Here is a 21,817-nt window from a genome sequence, read left to right on the forward strand (position 1 = left end):
GGCTTACCGTCGGTCACAACATCCTCATTGATCTTTGTGGTCGCGCTGGACGAACCCATGATCCGGGGCATTGTACATATAGGTATCTATTGTGGTTGTGGGAGCAGCCACAACTGCCACATTAGCCCTAGTGGAAGGTATAGCCGACGGTTGCATTACTGTGGTAGGAAAATGCCAAATACTCTGGCTCGCTCGACTGGGTCTATCTAACCAACAGACAAGGCTTGGCGTGCGCGGATACGGGGCATGTACATGGAACCTTTCCGTGGTCTTCTATCGGATGCTGATGCCGAGTCATTCCATGGGTTCTCACCATCGTCTCTACAAATATTCATAATGTTCTAAATCGCTCAGATCTCAAGCAAAGGCGTATTCTGTCCCATTTTGAATTTCTCTGCAGTGAACAGTTTTGCATCCTGGCAGTCTCTGCAACCTCAATGCCGGAGTCCCAAGCTATTGACGCCACATCTCCTGATGCCAGCATGTGAGCACTGAGACGCAAATCGCCTCAGCCGTCCTTCGATCAACGGCAATGAACGCCTTGCTGGCCTCTAGTAGTCGAGCTCCCGCCAATTGCTCCCCGATAACGCGGCTCGGTTTGTCTCAGCCACCTCGGCGCTCCCTCCGAGCAAGACCAGCCAGTGTGCGTCCGATTTTAAGGTGACATGCAGGAAGATGGAGTCTGGTCTAAGCCGTAAGGAGAAGCAAAGGGACAGATGGTGGGGATAGCCCAGCCCCGTTTTGTGGGATCTGCAAGTGATAGATGATTCTGGCGGCAAATGAAGAGGTCGAATCAAGCGTTTGCATACAGTCCCATTGCGAATGCTTGGTATTTTCCGTGGCTCTCTGCACTCCCATATAAGGCACATAACAAAATACGAGTAGCATTTTCCAAAAAGGACGAGGGACCTGGCTTGGATATACCCGACAGTGAACCTGAAAGCTTAATGTTTGTCCTCTTAAGCACCCAGGCCGTTTGACTGATTCACAGTGTTCGGAATCGTACACTTCATGTAGACATGATCGACGTCGCGATTCAAATATTAAAGACAACGGATCCACGTTCCTTGGGTATGATGTTGCCACAATCATGTTTGGTTTGATTCGCTGATACATCACCGGCTTTGCCATGCCCGGATACCACTCTCCCACTCAAGACCGAAGATTTGCCATGGCCCCTCCCCTCTTCACAATGTTGGTAATCCCATATCCGGTGCTGTTCACCGGCCATTCCTTTCGTGTTCCAGCAGTGGCGTCTGGTAGCCGAGCTTGGTGAGGTAATACGCAGGGAGGTGATTAAAACTAAGCGGTGACTGGGCCGCATGTAGACCACCCTGAAAAAGGCTCCCCAGTCCCGCATTAAACTGCTACATCAAGCATGGCCTTCGTGTCTGGACGACGTTGAGCCTCAACGGTTACGCCCGGCAGGCACGCGCCCCAGCTTCGAGTTATTGCTGCTGGTACCAAGTTGTGTAAGACCACACGTCCTATCATAGCTGCATTGGCGGAGGGGCAGATGGAAGGGGGGTATCTTGGCTGTCAAAAGCAGACACCTTGCATATGTGTGGCGAGTTCGACAGACCGATCAGCGACTACTAGCAGGGCCTAGAACCTCCTGGGTCACCACTCATGCAGTCAGTTTGCTTGTGGCTAAGCCGTATGCAGACAGAAGAAAAGACAGCTTGCGAGCGCACCCCACCATCGGTGTGGTCCGGACGGTACTCAACAGATGGCATTCCACCGATGGCATTCCAGAATTCCCATGTAGCAAGATCGATGACATTCACAGGGCATGTGATGAAATCTCGATCTACATATCTATCGTAAAGATTCGCACATGCGTGGGCTTTTTAAAGGTCAGGGTGAGACAAGTCAGGCTGCCAGCCTGAAGGAAGGGGGTGTCTCTAGATGTGTGCTTATCCAGGCGTTACTGTCTGCCTCACTCACTCGTCGAGCATATGCACGCCGACGGAATTTCCCATGCTCTCGATTGAAGTCAATCAAGCGCAGATTAAGTCGCCCTCCGATCTTCATCATGGTCAGAACCTTTTTTTGTCCCTCGTCCTTTCCTTTTAGCCCTTCTGAATTCTGTATAGGACTTCTTTCGACTACCCTTGAAGTCTGCTATAAGAAAAGTCGAAACTTTTGTGCCTCTGAATTCAGTATTTTCCGGCATTTTCAGACATCGTTGAAACGATTTCTCGAAGTTAAATTTAGGAACACGAACGGAGTCCATCGGTGACCTTGGTTGATATTGTTGTCCGAACAGAGTCCTGTGTTGATATCATCGTCCGAACAGAGTCTGATCGCCTCTTCGAATACTTATTGCCCAACCTAGGTTGCTCTATCCCGAACGATTCTTTCCAAGTCACAAATACCTAGCTAGGCAGTTTCATAGACCCAAGCTAGACCATTGCAGATCCACGTCTTGCCCCGTTGCTATGGCTCCAAGTATCGAGCCACCCTGGCGGTCAGTCAATGGACCTTCTTCCCCAAAGAATGTCCACTGTCTCTCCGGAGGAATAGTCAACGCGGACAAGAAGCGGCAAAACATTGGCAAGCCTCTATCACCTCCACGGAGTTCGAGTCCTCATGCGCCATCTGCGATTGACGGCGACTCTGACTCGTCCGATGGATCTATTCCCGACACTCCACCCCGAGTAACATCGTCCGATACGACTGGCCCGAACGTGGGGCTGAATCAATCGAAATGTCGACCGGACAATTCGGCAACTTCTCTTCTTTCGCCTGTTCCCCTTTCGAATAGGGGGATAACTGAAGGACCGAAAGAACAAATCAGAAAATTGCAGGGCATAGAAAACAGGCATCAGCACAATTGGAACGGAACTCATGACAGCCATCATGGTGTGCTTGCCAAATCATATTCTCCTCAACATGCAGAAAAGAGCAAGGAACATGATATTATCGGCAATGAACTCACAAGGATCAGGTTGCCGTCTCTTGATATTCCGAGCAATAGTACCAGCTCAAACAACCAAGTGATGGGCCACAATGATTACTATCTGGACCGATCATCATCCTTTGGGCCACGCTCAAGTAGTACCCCCGATAGCGTGCGAAGAGCGTCCTCGGCCTCGGAGGGAATGCGTTGGTCATCCTCCTCGCCCACCTCGATGCCGCCGCCTCCATTACCGTTGCAAGTCTGCGCTACCCACGTGGAGTCGTTACCCCGAGCCCTCGAGAGGGCACCAGGAGTGCCTCGACCCAACCCTCTTTCAGTTTCTGAGCTGATCCACCGGGAATCAACGGGCTCAGCACCGACACCTACGCCGGCCACGAACGGCAGCACAGGCACTAGCGACCAAGTTCCTTCGCTTGCGAATGATTTAATGGATATTCTGAAGCTACGGGAAAGAGTATCGGATGCCGACAGGCCAGCGTTTCTCGAAGAATTAAATCACCAGCTATCATTGACCGGCCTCCTCCGCGAGGCCCGAGAGGTCATCTGCGGCACATTCGATCTGACGGAAAGACAACGCGAGATCTTCATCCAGCAGTCCATGGGTATGCTCACGATGGACAAACCCGCCCGTGAGATGAGGGAGGTCATCTCTCGGGCGGTCGTCGGGATGAGCCCGCGAGACATGGCAGACTTCGCCTGGGAAGTAGTCCACATGCTCAACGGCAGTGTGCAGAAGTCGACGAGCCCCGACCGCGAGGCAATCAGCTGCGCTGCCCACGCCGCCAAGTTTCCAGAGGACCAGCAGTCCGAACTTATACGGCAGCTCAAGAACATGCCGCCGGCGGCGTTCCAGCCTCGACAGCCGCACACAGTCGCGAAGGATAACACGCAGTCGCCAGGGCGTAGTCTCCCGCCGCTCCGAGAGTGGGAAAAGCTTGCCGACCTCCGACGAGCTGGAACGGCTGGCGCCAAGGGCCAGCAAGATCCCATCAAGCCTCGACCGAATTATAGTCTGAGGGAGTTCCCAATATTTCCGAGCCACTGAGAAATTGCAGACCGCGAGACTTGGCTTGGTACGGGTGGATCGATGCAAGACTTGCTCGCCTGAATTTAGGAGGGCATATCAAGCACAAGCCTCCTCAAATCTCCTGAAACTGCAGGTGGAAAGGATTCACCATGGCATATTTACGCCAGGATCGCAGGCACAATGCTGGTTTTTGCGATAATCTCACGAATGATGATCAACGAACCGAGTTGGAAACATGGGCCGTCGCACACCAAAGGACTACCCTGAGGCCTGAGTTAGCCTAGGTGTTTCCTTTTGTTCGCCGTCTTTGATTCATATATTTTTCAATGGTGCTCTAGCCGCTCTAGGAATATGATTTGGAGGGGCAGTAAAACTAGACAGTCCGGCGGATGATCAGCTGGGTGCATTAATGTGCACTTATGGAATCCAAGGACATACAAAATGGTTCTGAAGAGAGCATAGCGTGAATTTGAAGTTTACCTTCCAGAATAGCCTCAGACACACAGCACGCTGCCTCCCCAACTGACAATTGGGAAGGACTGTGGATCTGATCTTGTCTACAATTTAGATACTGAACTTGCTTGCAGTTGCCCTAGAGTTTCGGATTGGCAGCTGCAGAGACCCGATATAGAGCAAGCCCAAGACTTGCCTCGACAACTGTCTGCGGGCAACGCGGAGCTGCCAACCGATTGCCCTTGACCACGCGGCCTCTTGTTTCAATTTATCACTGGCCATCTGCAATGTGGTGATTAGCTATAGTAGAAACTCTTCAGACTGCTTCTGAATTGATTCAAGTTCCCGGGGATTTGCGTGACGATGGCGGTTTTGCTGCAGGCCTGATGTTGAAACCCGTATGTTGCTTTACTACCTATCAACATTCACAACAGACAGTTTGAAGTTCAAGAATGCCCGTCTTCGGTGGAGATCGGAGTGGAGATACCCTGCATTGGGTGTAAAGCAGGATCTTCGTACGATAGATGCTGAACGGCAACGTTGTCCACCCATAAGAGGGGCGGTTCCGTAATAAGATCGACGGATAACCGCAGGTCCCAACAACCTCGCACGACTTACAAGTCTTGGCGGCATATCTCCACTAGCCCAATGTTTAGCCGCAAGGACATCTCTACCAAGGACCGCTGGCCTGCTTATCAATATCTCCCCAGAGTACGCCCACTCGGGATAGTAGTTCAGCCATATCGCCCGCGGTGAAGTGTTGATATCTCTAGTGTTGTGAAGAGAAGTCTACTAGGTAGGAGCCGCTAGGATAGTCAATTCAATGCAATCTTCTTGCCATTGGATTACCGAATCACAATTTGCTGGTATTCTTGAACTCATGCATTGAGACCTTCAAGTGCGGATCGTGGAGGAAATCTGACGAGGCCGAGAGGAGAACGTTCATTCGTGGCGGCGACAGGCTAACGTTGGTTTGATTCGAAATGACCGAATAATTCTAAATGTGTCAATTTCTCGCAGCAGATGGTCTTTGATTGACAGTGTGGTTGATTTTGTCTTTGAATTGACTAGAATGGGATGTAAGAGAAGCAGCTTAGCAAGTCTGAAGCTCTGTCGGTACGGGGGAGGGGGGTCGACTGTGCTATGTGCGGGTTAAGGGAGGATGAGATTGGCTGGCACTCGCCAACTAGCAAGCGTCGCGAAGCTCTCTTGCCTTCCTGACTTCCTACCTTGAGACTGCGACAGCCGCAAGTGCTGAAGCAAACATTGAAGCCGACGATGCAGCCTTTCGTCACATTCGCACCCAACCTGATGAGCGGTTGGCCAACAAATGCAGACGCAGGTACAAATGGATGCACATGCAGGAACAGCACGGCCTGGGCCCACAGTTTCGAAGCCGGATGGCCAAACGACGGCGCCAGTGGGCGCTCAGGCGGCCAGGCACGGCCAGGCACGGTTCGCATGAACAACAATCAAATCCACCATCCCACATCGACGTCCACATCGATGCCCACTCATCCGCCGACGCCAACTCCACGGCCTGACAGCTCAGCAGCTGCGCCCCCCTTCTCGAGGCCCACCAGCAACGCGACGACGGGCCGACAAAGTGGAAATTCCCCGAGGTCATCTCCGCCCCATCATGGCCAGCTCCACAAGACGCCCATCAGCGGGATTGATCACCCTCAGTGCCTCCGTCCCACAGTGTCCCAAAGCTCCCGCCAGTCCGCCAGACCACGCGCAGTCTGTGCAGCCTGGCAATCGGTGCAACTCGGGCCATGCAACACCTCGCTTCATGATGAGGACGGGCTTCAGCGAGAGTAAAGGTGCAAGTGCACGGTTCTTCTGATCCTCTAAGCCGGCGCACGAGATGACGCCAGCGCTCGGCGTGGACAGCACGCTGTCATTCGATAGTACAGCACCAAACCCACCTGTAATCTTCTTCCTGATTGCAAGACTCAGACTGCCTACAATCGTGCTCCAGTTCCCAACACCGGCCAGTCTGCAGCTGGGGGGATGTCGACGGCTACTGCATTGATGTTATACCAAAAAGTGGACTTCGATGGCCTTCTCCGATGACGGTGGATATGGACAAGCCGGTGGCGTCCTATTCGCGGGAGCTATTTTTGTCGTTGAATTTCGCCCTCTTTGGACCTCGGGTGCTCGCTAACTTGGCGCGAACCTGGATGCGACTCATTCGCCACCACGCTTTTTGGCTTTTTGGTCCTCGACAGTATTATTCAATTAAAGTTACGATACGAGCCCCGGCTGACGGGGTCTCGGTTGACCCGGCAAAAGGACGGCGCAACCAGCCAACATCCAAGCCTAACGGCTATGACCACGCAGTCGGTCTGGCGGTCTGCCGATGCATTCTGTTTCTATTGGACGAGATGGGGTGTCCGTATGCAAGGTTTGACGAATCGAGAATTGTGTTTTGTGATTTTCAGGACTTCCAGCGCCATATGTCTTTCACAGTTCAGTGTCTGTTCGCTCCAAGCGAGACCTGTCATCTGATCACGGGATGTCCATCTAAACTGTGGGATAAGCTTATTCAACACACGCACGCCGATCACTGTGTCGACACACGCGCAAGAACCGGGACAGTGCACGGCCCCGACGAGACAGCCCTACTTTGTGCAGGTAGAGGCCGCCAGGAAAGCCGCCTGGCCTGGGTGTCGACCGTCCAACCCGTCTCAAGGCGTGATTTGCCAGCCATCTTGCGGGTGATCCGCCGCCTGTGTTTACCCCATCGTTCAATCACATTGGACAATATGACAGGCCAGCAGGGGAAATTGCGACGTCAAGCCGGGCAGACCAGACAGCGGACGGGGAGGGTCCTACCTTTCCAATTTGCCCCTGAATCTTAGTCCAATAGCCCCGGGCTGTGCCTGGGCCGAGTCATTTCTCACTAAGGCGATGGATGGCCCCTGAACACCCCCGCATAAGCAGACGCAGGTCCCGCCTACGCTGGCTGCGACGATACGACGATGGCCTCCACCTGACTGAGCAACGAGGCGTTAGTTGAGGCGCAAGGTCCAAATAAAACTCTCGCCCCAATCGACGCCGGCTTACTTTCACGAAACTCTTCCTTCTTTCCTCTTCACCCCCGAAGTAGAAACCGGTCCTGTATAATCGCCCGGAATCATTCACCAGTCACTCTTTTACACGAATTATTACAATTCTGCCGCTCTTTAATCACCTGCTGTTTTCCAGTTAAATCTGCCCTCTCGTCTTCAATATCCAACAAATATAATTCATAAACAAAAGCCAAAATGCGTGTCACCATCACTGCTGCTACCCTCCTCGCCTGGGTCTCCGCCGCCCTGGCTCAGACTGCTGGCTTCGATGCCATCTCTCTGCCCGCCAAGGACGAGTCCGTCTCGGCTGGCTCTACCTACACCGTCAAGTGGGATTACTCTGCCACCTACGCTGGTACCGTTTCGATCCAGCTGCTCCAGGGTGCTGATGCCACCACTCTTCAGCTTGGACCTGTTGTTGCCAGTATGTCTCCTCATCCTGTAAATACTCTTACTATAAAAACAAGTCACTCACAACGTTTTCACTAGGCGGCATTGACAACAGTGCCGGTTCTTACGCCTGGGCCGTCGACTCCGCCCTCGGTGCTGATGCCACCTACGGCCTGAAGATCACCTACGACTCCAACCCCGAGGTCTTCCAGTACTCCTTCCCCTTCCACATCGCCAAGGGCACGGCGTCCTCCGCTGCGGAGACCACCGCCGCTCCGGCTACCACCGCCGCCGCCGGCGTTCCCGCCAACGTCAACGTCGAGTCGACCGTCTACTCCACCGAGCTGGTCACCATCACCTCGTGCGCCGCCACCGTGACCGACTGCCCGGCCCGCTCCACCGTCGTGAGCTCCACCCTGAAGCCCGTCACCAGCAGCGTCGCCCCCGTCGCATCTGCTCCTTCGGCTCCCGCCCCCGTCGCGTCTGCTGGCAGCTCGGTTCCCCCTCCCGCCCAGCCCCAGACCACCCTCACCCCGGTCTACCCCGTTGGTAACTCCACCACCCCCGGCGGTGCTGTCGGAACCGTCACCCTGAAGACCTCCTCCGTCGCTGCCGGCACTGGCTCCCTGCCCTCCGCCACCGCCACTGGCTCCGTCCCCGTCACCGCCAACGGTGCTGGCCGTGTTGCCGCTGGCTCCGTTGGTCTGTTCGCTGGTCTCATGGCCGCCGTCTTCGCTCTGTAAGATGGGTTCATGTGATTCTGCAAGACATGTGGTTATTGGACGATGGAGGAAACGTTGAACATAATGTTTGGATACCCACCCTAGATGCCCCCGCCAGGCAGCCAGGTCAATTAAAATGAAGACGAATTTTTTCGTATCCCGATTTATGATTATTGAAATGTGCATGTCTACGCTGCTACAAGTGCTATGCTTGGTGTTTCGTCGAAAACCGCAGTAGCAGACCCTTGCGGAAATCTCGGGGGCTAGGACTTACTTGGTCTGCCGTCTAGCAAGTTCTCATGTGAGCTATGACAAAGTTAAAAACAGGAAAGTGTACTAAAGAGGCCAGCCAAACTCTAAGCTGCTTTCTGATGTGAGCCAAGCTTGTAGCTCCGGCCTGTGATCATGTCACCCTGTTGGAATTTCCATGGCGAGCCCCATATGTCGACAGGCCGATTGTTCAATTATAGACAAGGCACGCAGCTTTTGGGAAACTATTCAGGTTTCCAGCTCCGATTACTGGCACCTGAGACTTCCATCCCTTAGGTTGGCAATGTAAGCCGTACGTATGTTCTGAAGTTGGCGTGCGCAACGCACCGGCTGAGGCATGACAAAACAGAAAGCAGCATCTCGTAATTTGATCAAATGTTCGTATGATGAGCATCGTGCCCGAGAATTCGATAAGCTATAGCATCGCTCTGAAAATCCTCTTGTCAAGATACCAAACCTGGGAGTCCCAAAACATTTGCCTACCTGGCCAGGTTTCTGGCACGGAATTGTCGACTGCTGCAAGCCACCCTCAAATCGAGTTTCACCTCCACCTGCAGCACATTTGTTGATACGGGCATAAAGAATACATTTGAATACCAAGTAATAGCACCTGTCCGGGCAAGAGTTTGAATTAGCAAATCATCGTGTTCCGTCTGATCCGCCTCACTGAGATTCCGTCAAACCACAACATTGGAAATATGACAGTTGTGCCACGGACCCGAACCTATCTGGCTTCACCACGGTCAGGAGCACCAGCAGGCCACCCGCCGGTCACAGTCTTTAGAAGAGACTTGATAGACGGGCAAGCGCAGTCGTTGCACCACTTTCGTGTTCCTAGCGAGAATGGGTCGAGCGTCATATCGCATTTTTTTACTTTAGATGTCAAATTCGAGTTCAGTTTGCCACAGCCAGTGCATTTGAAGCTGGCACGGTCCCGAATTGATTGGCCGTGATAGATAGCCCAGGCTTCGGAGACACAGAGCTCTTCCAATCCACCAATCACGAACTCGTTTGTGGCCTGAGGAAAATGGAGGGCAACCAGTACGGTGGATACGTCTTGCTGGAATTCGGGAATGGCTTTCATAAGATTCCACATGATGTGCGCTGGTAGATGCTCGCGCAAGCCACAGGCGAAAACGGCGAACAGTTTGTGAAGCTCTCGTGCACCTGGGCGTTTATAGATCTTGGTGACTGCTTTAGGGAAAACAGTGAAAAGGCTGTCGATGACGTCTTTGTTATCGACAAGCTGATGGTGGGCAGCCTTAGACGCGATCAGAGAAAGGCTGAAATCGTGGAAGAACGCCAGCGTAGCGGCAAATCTGTCGAGAAGGCACTCCTGGATGTCGGCCTTCAGATCCGGCAGCAGAAAGAAGTCAGCAGTGCACCACAGAGCAACGTTGCTTTCTAGAACGGAAGCCAGAATGCATGCGGGCTTGCGTGCTGGGACTGGTATGTATCCTGAGATGACAAGTCAATTCCTTCCTGCAACGTTCAGGAGGAGGCAACATGGCTCACGGCCTGAGTAAATGAACTTCAAAAGCTCATGGACTTGCTCTGGTCTTTCCTCTTCTAGACTGATCCGGCCTGTCTTTGCTTCCTAATACAAATCAGCCAGGTCTAGATAAAATGAGAATAGCTGGGACATAATTACCTGCCAATTGTCTGTGAAGGCCTTTTCAAACCAGGAGCATCGGCTTCGTAGGATAACTTTATGCACCTTCCATGTTCTTCCATTGCACACGACTTCAGCATCTGCGAGATTCCCAGACTCAAAGAGGCTATGCTCGAGATTAGCAAAGCTACTTAGAAGAAACGGCAACCTCGAGGGAGGGACAAGGGGAGGGGAACAGCACATACTCAAGGTTCTGCTTGACTAATCTGTCCAGCTTGGCTGTCATCTTGTGAGGATGTTTCGATGCATGAGAATCGAACGCTGGTGTCGTCCTTCACAAGAGTGAATCGAAGGATTGATGAGAGTAATTTCCAATCAAGCACGACCGATGTGCTTATTGAGAATCTGGAAGATGCAGGGCGAGTCGTCTCATCGCAGAGATGTCAAATTGGTAGGTGAGGCATTCAGAGGCGGCTTTGGAGGAAGAAAGGAATTTTCGAGGCTGCTCACGTTGGAGAGAAAGGTTTGATGTGACAACTGCGCACGCCTGAAAATGCTCTGTCTGCACTCTTGCGACGTTCTTTCCCTTTTTGCACTCGATCAAACCCAAGACGCAAGTGTGCTGGCAGGCATCTTGGGAAGGTGCAAAGCAGGGGGCGCTCCCATGATCTGATATTGGCACACGCCTAGGTGCTCTGGAGAGACTGCTCCCTGCGAAGAGACTCAGATTGATCTCGATGAATTTATCCTGGTACTTTGCGATGCAAATATGTTCTATCAGTTCTTCAGCTTGCTGGTGGGTAAAAATTGCAAGTTGACGTCATTGGCGTAGTGCTACAAAAGGAGTTTGCTCCGTCACCAGTAAGTTCGCCACAGTCTTCCAACCCTCAAACCCAACATCAATCATGTCTTCACCGACTGGTCCTGAATTAAGGAGCACCGTACACGGAGACGAGGCCTTGAAGGAAGAGGACATCACCTGGAGAACAGAGCACCCATACCAAAAGCCTTTGCAGGATGATGACTTCAAGGCGAAGTGGGAAGGATCATGCCACTGTGGAAGTATCCAATACCAGCTAGGTAGAGAGAAACCGCTGTCCTCGAAATATTGTCACTGCGTTGATTGCCAGAGGATGCACGCGGTGAGTGAACACCCTGAGTAGCTGGAGGAACCAGGCACCGTTCCTGGGAGATGCGAATGGATTCTAACATGTCGTCACAGGCCCCATTCCAGTGGGCCGCCATCTTTCACAAGTCCGACTTCCGCTTCCAGAATGGCGCTCAGGGATTGAACTTTTATTCCCCTTCTCTGCGGCGGCCTCTCCATGACCTACCTTGCAAGGTGTACTGCGAGACGTGCCACACTCCTATCATGGATGAGGGAAGGCGGATGGTCATGCTTTTCCCTGAGCTTCTGAAGGGCATCCACTCTGATAGGGGGAAGAAGGCGTTCAAAGTCGCAGACCACATCTGCTGGGGTGGTCGGGTCGTGGACGAAGGCGTGTTCGAGGGAGACGGCGTCAGGAAATGGAAGGGAGTCGACAAGCAAAGCGAGTTGCTTGATGACGGTCACGGTGGGAAGTCATAGATGAGGAATAGAAATGCCGTAATATCGAATTGAAGTATTCAATTATGATCATTCATCATAATGCTACTCCTACTGGCAGCGCGACGACCTGCTCATTAGTCAGGTACCCACAGCGCGCCACTGTTGCTGTTGCGTTGCCATCAACGACACCGGTCTGGCTCTCAGTGACGCACAGGCCACTTGCAGCATTTATCAGGTTGCCAGAGACGAAGTAGTCCCATCTGTTCTCCTTCCCGGCAGCGCATCCTGTCTCCCGAGACACAAGTTGGCCCTGGCTGTCGACAGCCAGACACTGCTTCGTGCTCGATAGACTGCTGATGTGCCCGTCCGGCCTGACCTTCCAGACCTGAGCATCGCTGCCGCGACATTTGGACCATGTCGCAAACCCAGAGAGTGAGTGAGTCAAACAATTCAGCGAGAAGGTGTTGAAAATCAGTCCAGTTGAAAAGGTCCGGATGCCGTCTCCTACCGAGGGATTCGAAAGACGGAACACGGCCGTTCCACGAGACGGGACAGCTATAGCCTTGATGCCGCCTGCATCTAGAGATACTGTTGTCGTCTGACCCGTCCACAGGTCTTTCACATTGATCGAAGACGGCGTGGGCAATTCGTCAGGGAAAATGCCAATCCGGGCCCAAGAGACTTGGATGTCTCCAGATACGTTCCCGCGGTTCAGCATCGTGACCAACCGATCTCCGTTGTACAAGCTCTTTGTTAGCACGTCCCAGATGCCATCCTGGCTGACCAACGTCGCTTGCTGCACCAAGGGATCCTGATCCACGGCTATCAGGTCCCTGTTCGTGAGGTATTCGACCTCGGCATCCGTGATATTAAGAAGATCCGTGCTGAGGATCAAGGGCGCCGAAAGACTGCACCACAAGGCAAAGTGACTCTTCTTCTCGGTCAGGGTATAGTCAAAATGGTCCACATTGAGGAAGTCCGGGTCATTGAAGTATCCAGGGCGCTGAAATCGCGCCAGCCGGACCTCCTGCCCGTAGTTGAACAGGACGGAATCCCAGCCGGTGATGTCTGGCCAATAGTTGGTGCTGTTCCATACCAGACTGTCCCTTGAGTGTCTTGCGAGCTCGCCGTACTGCGGGACCCACTCCATCACTGCGTACCAGCTGGTGAGATTGGCAGCTTCTGCGAAATATGCCGGGGCAGACTCGGAGAATATCATTTGCTTGGGCCACATTGCAGAGAGGATGTCATGCCACTTCCCGTACACCCTCCTGTACGTCCCTTCTGTGGTGTCTGGCATGTTACACCCATCCAGCTTCAGGTACTCGAAGCCCCAGTCCACAAAGTCCCGAGCGTCGATCTCCTCGTACCCATACGCGCCAGGGTAGCCACCACAGGATTTGTTCCCAGCATCTGTGTAGATGCCCGGGATGAAGCCCTTGGATTTTATGAAATCCGTCAGCCACGGTAGGCCGCGTGGGAACTTGGCCTCGTCCCATGCCATTGAGCCGTTGGGCAGACGCTCCATCAGGGACCACTCATCGTCGAGATTCAGGCGGTTATAGCCTGCTGTGAGAAGACCTTTGGCGATCATTGCCTCAGCTGTATCGACGAAGAGGGACTCATTCAACCCTCCCATGTACCTGGCCCAATTATTGAACCCCATCGGCGGTAAGGGTGACAGCACACCAGGGGGGTTGAAGCCTGCTGTGACATGGCTTGCAAGCAGGAGCTGGGCTATTGCGACGAGCATCATGGTCTTTGCTTAGTTCTCTGGAGCCGGTGCTGTCTGATCTGAAGCCGTAGTGACAGGTCAAGAAAGAGAGACAGTTGACAAAGACCGAGAGCTCCTACGGAAGCAGTTGGGAGGCTAGCAGCCCGAATTCCATATCTCGCAATTCCCAGATGCGGCGTTGAGAAAAACGCCCCGTCGTCTAATGTAGCCATGATGCTCTCCTCGCGCCAAGCTAGCTGGCCGCCTGTTGAACCATTGATGCATATATTGAATACGTACATGCACTCAATCGAAGCTCAGTGGTCGCCGTGTGCAAAGGGAGGGTCGGAGCTGGAATTTGGAGCGGGGTCGATATCGTATCCGGCCTGACAGACCCTGGCGCCGCGGGCCAGCGGCGGGTCTGCCGGTTAGCAGCAGCATAGTGCAGCGAGGTAAGCCTTGTAACGTTCCATGCATATGACTGGAGTTGTGATGCGCGACCGTATTGATGACCTGCAGTGGCTAGTGGAGCTCAATTCAAGGAGCGAGGATGATCTTTTAAACCCCCGAACCACAGCAGCGCGGATCAAACCCGTTTGCGGTCTTTCTGAACAGGGGGTCCCGTACCTAACTTTATGTCAACCTCACTCCAACAAGCACCAACCACCATCGAGGAATAACTCAGCTGCCAATCCTCGATCCCACCCGATCCAGCAAAGGCAACTTTAAAGTCACTTCCATATCATAAGCTACGCGTCTTTCGTAATGGCTGCCGACTCTCTTCTCGAACGACTCAATCGCGACGGCTTCGTCGTCGTGCCATCGGCTATCACACCTGACCAGCTCACCAAACTGCGCGAGGCCACCGCCCAAGTCACATCCCTAGCCAGGGAGGGAAAGTGGCCCTCTGTCCGCACACTTCCCAAGCAGTTTCCACCATGGCCCAAAAATAGCCCAGAGGTAGCCAAAGGTGGCATATGGGGAGTGCAGGGCATGATGCACCCAGACCTCCCCAACAGCTCCACATTCGTCCAGGTGTACTTCAGCGACGCCATCGTCAACCCGACAAAGGAGCTGCTGCAGTGCAGCGACGACGAGCTGGTCATGGAGTTGTTCAACCTTCTGGTGCGGCCGGACCAAGACTTCGAGCTGAGGTGGCATCGCGATGACATCCCTGCCACCGCCACGCCGGAGGAGGAGCTCGAGAGGCTGAACAAGCCCGCGTTCTCGGCGCAGTGGAACCTTGCACTGTACGATGACGCTAGTCTCATCGCGGTGCCAGGCAGTCACACGAGGGCAAGGACGGATGTCGAGAGGAATGCGGACCCCTTTGAAAAGGAGATCCCTGGGCAGATGAGCGTCAAGCTCAAGGCTGGCGATGTGGTATTCTACAACAACAATATCCTGCACCGCGGAGTGTACAGCTCGGGGACAGAGAGGATGACGCTACATGGGAGCGCTGGGCACGTCGAGGGCTCAACGCTGAGAGCGAGGAATGTGCTCCAGCATGGGCTCAGGGACTGGATAGATCGGGTGGATTTCAGTGGCCTGGACGAGAAGACGCTCACACGGGCTCAGAAGATGAAGGCAAGTCTTGTCAAACTTGGTCAGGAAGCTGGGGACGTTGGATACTCTTTAGACGGGTGAGGGGGCTCGCTGAAAGAAATAAAGGTGTCAACTTGAGACCTAGCATACACACAGCTTCTCTATGTGATCCTCGATCTAATTCCGCCCTGATGGTTGGGCTCGTAAGATGCACAGCGTGGCGTAATTGAGGTAAACTCCATGTATCAGACATCGGCAAGTCCATTGAGCTGCAACGTCCTTCTCCTTCAGCAGGCAACGACAATCCGGAAAAGAAAAGTGTACCTTCCAAGGCACAAAACTGTTTCTATTGCGAAACGTATTGATGCCTGCTGTCCTTATTTTGTATTGGCCTCGGTGGCGACCAAGGCTTGTCTAGCAGCTAGCTGCCACATCCCCTACAAAACAAATCTTTGTTAATTGGTGTACTTTGTGGACTGTTATGCCTGGATAGTTGATATCAATTGTACCAGGTGTCAGGCTTACGCCGATCTGCTAGATGTATAAGAAAGAATCCCGAACTGTTCATGGCTCAACTGCCAGCTCATTCCGCACTACGGTCCCGCCGAAGACCCCATATGCAACATTAGTCTTAACGCAATTCAAAGATGACTAAGTCTGTCTCAGCGAAAGTAGCCATGTGGCTGATTCCAGATAAACCCAAGAGGCTTGAGAAGCCAGATGAACTAGCCGCCGGCTCGAAACCTTCGGGTTCGGACCCAAAGGCTGATATCAGGTGGCGTTACACCTGATGAAATATTTTCAAGTGCTGCGCAATTGATTTTAGTCTTCAGAATGCTCGACACTGGGTACTTTGCCGACTGTACTGTGATCAGCAGAGATAAAAAATGGGAGGCTCACAAAGTCATCCTGAGCCGGAGCCCCTACTTCGCACAAGCTTTCTCCACAAAGAATGGTTTCAAGGTATGGTCTCTTCGAGGCGACTGAGTCTTCTCTAAGCCTTGAAACCAATCGTTAACCCTCTATCCCTTCTACAGGAAGCTCTCGAATCAAAAATCACGATCGAAGGCTTCGAGCCGTTCGAAATATCTTGGTTGCTGCGGTACATATATGGATTGCGTAAGGACATTCTTGGACTATCAGTTGTAATTCATGGTTCCCTAAAACTCCAAACCTGCCTAACGAAAGGCATTCATGCAGGAATCGATGTCGAGCAAGCCAAAGAGACCAGCCCAAACAAGTCGTTCCTCGAAACCTGCACAGTTCTTTGGAGCATTGGTGATTATTTCCGCCTTGAGGAGCTCAGCCAGTCTGCTCTGTCCCAGCTCCAGACTCGTTGCCGGGCCCTTCTCCTCCAGACTCATTGTGTATCTACGATGCTCAAAGAGATCAAATTTCTTCCTGATCTAGAGGCGGGCATCCGCGCGGCTTGGAGTTCTGAGAGAGTTGCAGGTCCAATGCGGCAGGATATCATGAGCCTCTGTGTTGGCATACATCCGTTCATCAAGGATCATGCTTCCTTCATTGAGCTCCTCGACGAGATGTCTGATTTCTCTACGCAGTACCTCAAAGCACTCTTGGGCTGCCCTGGAATGCAGAGCAACGAAACGCACGTGCCGCTTGGGACCGATTGTACCCAATGTCTAAAACCGGTTTTCGATGACAAAGGAAGAAAGGTGCCCGCTGAAACGTTTGCCTGGATTCCGACATCACTCAATTTCTGGGACAACTACCCTTGCTGGTTCTGCTCGAGGCACTGTTATAACACACTAGTCGGTAAGGTGCTGCGAGGATATCGAAACTGTAAATAAAAAACATGGCAACGACCTAGATAGCCTTCAATGTTGCCAAGGTGAATCAGGAGGCTGCGGGATGTTGAGGGGGGCCAGGGGAGGGGGCCGCACATGGTTGCCTACCTGCTAGACGGATAGATTGGGTTGCTGCCAGGAAGAAATAGGCCTTTTTGCAAGTGATCTGGAATACATTTCTACGACTGAGGGTTGCCCAGTATCACATGAAAGAATAGACTAGAGAAGGTCCTGTCGTGTTTCCAAGACAGTCCGTCAAAAGTCTTTACTTCATTTGCTAGTGAGAGCAAGACGCTAGGTAATCAGGTATATCATGCAGATCTTCTCCCTGTGATATACGGATGGCCAGGTCCTCTTCAATATTCAATGGCTACAACAGAAAAGCCGGGCTTCACTCACTTCCGCTGCATTGTGTCTAGATAGCAGCAATCTGACATCCGGAGCCTGCTCTCTGTTGGGTTCCAAGCTGAGACTGTCAGACCGTTTGGCTCACTGCACACAATACCTTGTCTTAGAGTGTTCCAGCATTCCGCAAGTTACCTTTGCAGACAGGACCAGGCCCTACGGGGTCTTTGCAGCGGCGCGTAGACCGTGAGTGGTCCCAAGTTTGCAATCTATCAACTTCCAACGCTCAACTCAAAGTAATTTTCAAGTCACAGTTGATTGCCAATGTTTTGGTTCCCCAACGTTCAATTGGGAACCCCATCCTTAGACCGCTCTACCCATTCAGCGACTCGTTTCCTTCGCAAGCGCACTTTCACTCAAACTCGATCTCGACGTACTTCGCGGACATGGCCGCCTCTTCGCAAACTTTTGAGGCGCCTGAGGGGTTCATGAAGCCTGAGCAGCAGGCGGCAAACTCGGACTCGCCCGCCTCAGAATGCGACAAGGCCAACCTTGTGACGGCTGTTGTGAACAGAGCACATCTGGACTCCGACCTCAGGTAGATTCTCAATGACCGCCCTCATGAGCCGAGTAAGCGCTAATCCAGGAAACTAGGATGCTGGAAAGCGGCGCCCTTTCCGACTTCACAGTGGTCTGTGGCATCCAAGAGTGGAAGGTGCACAGATTCGTTCTAAGTCGATGCCCCTACTTCAAACCTATGGTTTCTAAGGAAAGTGCCTTCAAGGTACGCCATTTTGTTGAAGGGATTACCACGAAAGCACTGGCCAAGGCTTAACTTGAAGGTCTAGGAGAATCTCGAGTCTCGCGTTACGATCACAGGTTTCGAGCCGTTTGAGATTGAGTGGTTGCTTCGGTACATCTACAGCCTGCGTAAGTTCAACTCTTTGAGCAAGAGGAGATGGAATGGGAGGGACCGTTGAACATCAACACGTCCGCTAATGGCCACTTTCTTCAGAACTCAATGTTGAACAGACTCAGACCACCAGTCCGAATCAGTCATACTTAGAGACATGCGTTCATCTTTGGAGTATCGGAGATTTCTTTGATCTTAATGATCTCTGTCATTTAGCCTTGTTCTGGTTGACCCGCCAATGCAAGACGCTTTACGTCGAATCTCGAAGTATCTCTGCCATGCTCGATAACATCAGCTTTTTGCCTGATCTCGAAGCTGGCATTCGCGCAGCCTGGCGACCTGATCGTTTTACTCAGCCTGTACGGGGACCGCTTATGACCGTGTGTAGCGGTCTTCAACCGTTTCTACGAGATCACAAATCGTTCATGAGTCTTCCCGGAGAACTCCCAGAGTTCGCAACAGATTTTGTCCAGGCTCTCATGGGATGTGGTGGGATGCAGATGGATGTTGGAAAGACTGAACGATTCTATTGCTCCACATGCAACTCCACTGTCTTCGACGCAACCCGGGAAAAGGGCAAAGAGTTCGTTGACGGAGCTTTCATTTGGACACCGATTTCACTGGAGCTCCATTCTGGTTCGTGTCAAGCTTTCTTCTGCTCCAAGGAATGCTACAACAGTGGCCGCCACAGGGACTATCAGTATCATAAGTAGCTTCTTACAGTACGCAGGCGCGATTGATATACACGGCAGGGTATTCTGATACGGCAAAACTCGGCACATAAGAATGCTTTCAGAATCAGTTGTGGACCACCTGATCATGATGTTGTCGGTCCACTCGACCGGGCGAATTGTACGGCGAAGATTTATTGGAAACCTCGGGAGATGTGTTTGAGTGGAGTTCCAGTACTCGAGGGATTCTTGCCCAGATGTTGAGGGAGATGATCCCACGTCCCTACTCTCTTTGGCAGATAAGAAGACTCTTAGTGTAACTTCTCCTCACAATGACCGAAAACACATATCCGCGGACATATGGAGACTTGCCCCCTTCAGGTCGGATTACAGAATGTTAACGAGTTGACTGACGCTTCATGGGTGTCACCGAACGCATGAAGACCTGAGCGTGCTGGATAGGCGGGATGACATTGTGCCTTCTTACACTACTATGAACGATTGCTCGACACATCTGAGCTGACCTCTTGCTCAATGCTCCCTACGCTAGGTGCGCTCCGTCGAACGTAACACACCTCAATGTCGTTGTCCACGTTGGACTGCACACGATATGTGGTGATACCCTGGCCCTCCTTGATCTCGTCATCCATCTCGAGGTAGTGATCAATTACCTCGCCCTCGATCATCCGATTCACACCGTTTATGACGCTTCTCGCTCCCAGCTGCTCCACATACTCGTCCTGTGCGATGATCCGACAAACGGAGTAGTCCTTGGGGATCTGCAGATCAATGTCACCGACGAACCGTTGTTTCTCCTCTTCGCGCGTGATGACCACCGGTTTCGCGAGCTCCTTGCCAAGCTCCGTCAAGTACTTGTGGGCCACGGCAGCCTGTTCTGCTTCCGAGAAGGTCAAGAACGGGACGAATTCGGTGATACGTCCTGTCAGAGGTGCGCCGAAGGTTGAGATAGACTCGGTTCGAAGAGTCTTGCAAAGGCCTTTGACGAGTTTCTCCGAGGCAGCCTGGCCTGTAGATTGAAAGAGACTTGCTTGATTGTTCTTGCAAAACTCGTGGATGGTGTCATCAAAGGCATTAGTGGCCAGAATCCAGATCGCCTTAGAACAGTCCACGGTCGCCTTGGCCTTCCTGTCTTCGTATTCACCTAGTAATCCCCACAGTCACATTAATGTTCTAAAACATTCTAGACGCAATTTTCTTGGGATGGGGATCTTACCGTTCTGGAATGGAAGCAGCAACGTTTGGTGAACTCCCTTGGTCGTCTTCTCGAATTCATCCACGAAGACAATGCATCTCTTTCCAGCATTTCGAGCCAGGAAGCTATTCAGCGGGGAGCTGTTCTCCCAACCCTGGTAGGGAGCTCTCGCACCGAACATCTCCTTCTCATCGCTCTTGTTCGTGCAATCAACAATCTCCATCTCAAGGGACACGAGTTCTCCGAGCCGCCGGGCAAGCTCTGTCTTGCCGTGACCAGACGGACCAGCGAAGACCATGACTAAGGGCGATTTGGATGGCTTCGCGAGATGACGAAGGAGTCGCTTGATGAGGAACTGTCCCGCTGGTGTTTGTCCGATGAGAAAATAGGGAACGCCTAGGAGGTTGTCTGCATCCTTGTACCACGTCACCTGTTTGGCTCGATTTCCGTGGGATTTGAGGATGCTGGCCATGTGCATGTAGTACCGCTGCCTGTAGTTTATGCGATCGGCAATCAGAGCTCGCGCAGATGGAGTGCACCATGACATCTCATCTTGCGTCAGTTCAGGCATCTCTTGGAGTGATGGACCGTCGGAAGCCAGGTCTCGTGTGAGAGGGAAGTAGAAAGCCATGGGAAGAACTTTCGGGTTTGCACCAACACTGAGCAGTGTAGCGACTAGATCAGTGGTGTCGTTGCTGAATGAACCGCCCAAAGCTACAGCATAGGCAAGCAATGGCACGCCCTTAGACAGTCCAGAGGAGGCAGTCATGTTGACGTCTCCGCCATACTTGCACCAAAGCCTGATAAGCTCGGCGTTACGCGTCTCTGCAACGTAGAAGACTGCTGGAAACCCTTCGATAGCTGTGTTAATCTGTGCTCGTACTGCGTCGGTGTCATAGAAAGCCAGGTAGTTTCGGACTCTCTCGCAGCTCTCTCCCTCCTGGATGGCTCCGACGAGCTCATTGAGGAAGAAGTTGCCACTTCCATCTTCGCCTCCGTTTGTGAGTATCTCGGGAGCTGGAACGCGTGGAAGAGCGAAGTTCCACTCGACAGGGTCATCTTCTGAGTCTGAGGTCGAGGTCTCCGATGAAGGCGTTGGACTAGCCGTGACGGAGTCCAACACATCTTCTTCGTTCGCTTGTGAATCAAAAGCGGTGTGTTGATTCTCCATCTTGGGCTTCGGAGGCGGTAGAGGCAAAGCCACGATAATCTTGCGGTACGATTGGATCGCCTCGTCAACATTGTGGTTGTTGCTTCGGAGGAGGGCTCGAGCTCTGCCGATGCTGATGCCAAGAGTCTCGGCCACATGCGTTTCGGTCTTTTGAGGATCCATACTAGGCATCTTGACTTGCCTTTGTCAAATAGGGAGTGGCTGAAGGGTTCAGCAGATTGGCGTTTCTGCGGACAGATAAGCAGGAAGTTTATGAGAGTTGGTCAAGCGTTTTGTCCAAGCCTCGAAGTAAAGTAGAGCAGAGTACAAAATATGAAAATATTCACTTGTTCGAAGATTGTACTTGGAGTGAATCCTTGGTGAGGAAATCATTGAATTCCTAGGTACAACAAACGCGGTCGGCCTCCTGCGTCTCTA

General features: G+C 52.4%; 8 protein-coding genes across 8 annotated transcripts; 5 read left to right on the forward strand and 3 right to left on the reverse strand.

The window, feature by feature from the left end:
- Nucleotides 1–2,441: 2,441 nt before the first annotated feature.
- Nucleotides 2,442–3,968, forward strand: J7T55_003733 (uncharacterized protein; the record flags this gene model as incomplete). The annotated part of the gene is made up of 1 exon (XM_053143072.1): nt 2,442–3,968. One exon carries the CDS (start codon nt 2,442–2,444, stop codon nt 3,966–3,968), a length of 1,527 nt encoding a protein of 508 aa, XP_052993979.1.
- Nucleotides 3,969–7,672: 3,704 nt separating this feature from the next.
- J7T55_003734 (gpi anchored serine-threonine rich protein) lies at nt 7,673–8,610 on the forward strand (the record flags this gene model as incomplete). The annotated part of the gene is made up of 2 exons (XM_053143073.1): nt 7,673–7,901; nt 7,967–8,610. The coding sequence occupies 2 exons, from the start codon at nt 7,673–7,675 to the stop codon at nt 8,608–8,610; spliced, it is 873 nt and encodes a 290-aa protein (XP_052993980.1).
- A 973-nt stretch (nt 8,611–9,583) lies between these two features.
- Nucleotides 9,584–10,757, reverse strand: J7T55_003735 (uncharacterized protein; the record flags this gene model as incomplete). The annotated part of the gene is made up of 4 exons (XM_053143074.1): nt 9,584–10,317; nt 10,375–10,456; nt 10,577–10,637; nt 10,717–10,757. The coding sequence occupies 4 exons, from the start codon at nt 10,755–10,757 to the stop codon at nt 9,584–9,586; spliced, it is 918 nt and encodes a 305-aa protein (XP_052993981.1).
- A 619-nt stretch (nt 10,758–11,376) lies between these two features.
- J7T55_003736 (uncharacterized protein) lies at nt 11,377–12,059 on the forward strand (the record flags this gene model as incomplete). The annotated part of the gene is made up of 2 exons (XM_053143076.1): nt 11,377–11,613; nt 11,694–12,059. 2 exons carry the CDS (start codon nt 11,377–11,379, stop codon nt 12,057–12,059), a joined length of 603 nt encoding a protein of 200 aa, XP_052993982.1.
- A 55-nt stretch (nt 12,060–12,114) lies between these two features.
- On the reverse strand, nt 12,115–13,776 carry J7T55_003737 (alpha-galactosidase; the record flags this gene model as incomplete). Its single annotated transcript, XM_053143077.1, has 1 exon — nt 12,115–13,776. The coding sequence occupies one exon, from the start codon at nt 13,774–13,776 to the stop codon at nt 12,115–12,117; it is 1,662 nt and encodes a 553-aa protein (XP_052993983.1).
- A 723-nt stretch (nt 13,777–14,499) lies between these two features.
- Nucleotides 14,500–15,381, forward strand: J7T55_003738 (phytanoyldioxygenase; the record flags this gene model as incomplete). Its single annotated transcript, XM_053143078.1, has 1 exon — nt 14,500–15,381. The coding sequence occupies one exon, from the start codon at nt 14,500–14,502 to the stop codon at nt 15,379–15,381; it is 882 nt and encodes a 293-aa protein (XP_052993984.1).
- Nucleotides 15,382–16,113: 732 nt separating this feature from the next.
- Nucleotides 16,114–19,058, forward strand: J7T55_003739 (uncharacterized protein; the record flags this gene model as incomplete). Its single annotated transcript, XM_053143079.1, has 9 exons — nt 16,114–16,242; nt 16,317–16,398; nt 16,480–17,055; nt 17,636–17,678; nt 17,800–18,030; nt 18,087–18,216; nt 18,281–18,362; nt 18,448–18,477; nt 18,562–19,058. 9 exons carry the CDS (start codon nt 16,114–16,116, stop codon nt 19,056–19,058), a joined length of 1,800 nt encoding a protein of 599 aa, XP_052993985.1.
- A 449-nt stretch (nt 19,059–19,507) lies between these two features.
- J7T55_003740 (uncharacterized protein) lies at nt 19,508–21,571 on the reverse strand (the record flags this gene model as incomplete). The annotated part of the gene is made up of 2 exons (XM_053143080.1): nt 19,508–20,178; nt 20,251–21,571. 2 exons carry the CDS (start codon nt 21,569–21,571, stop codon nt 19,508–19,510), a joined length of 1,992 nt encoding a protein of 663 aa, XP_052993986.1.
- Between the last annotated feature and the right edge of the window lie 246 nt (nt 21,572–21,817).

Source organism: Diaporthe amygdali (assembly GCF_026229845.1).
Source record: "Diaporthe amygdali strain CAA958 chromosome Unknown NODE_13_length_1014660_cov_65_381101, whole genome shotgun sequence".
Taxonomy (NCBI): domain Eukaryota; kingdom Fungi; phylum Ascomycota; class Sordariomycetes; order Diaporthales; family Diaporthaceae; genus Diaporthe; species Diaporthe amygdali.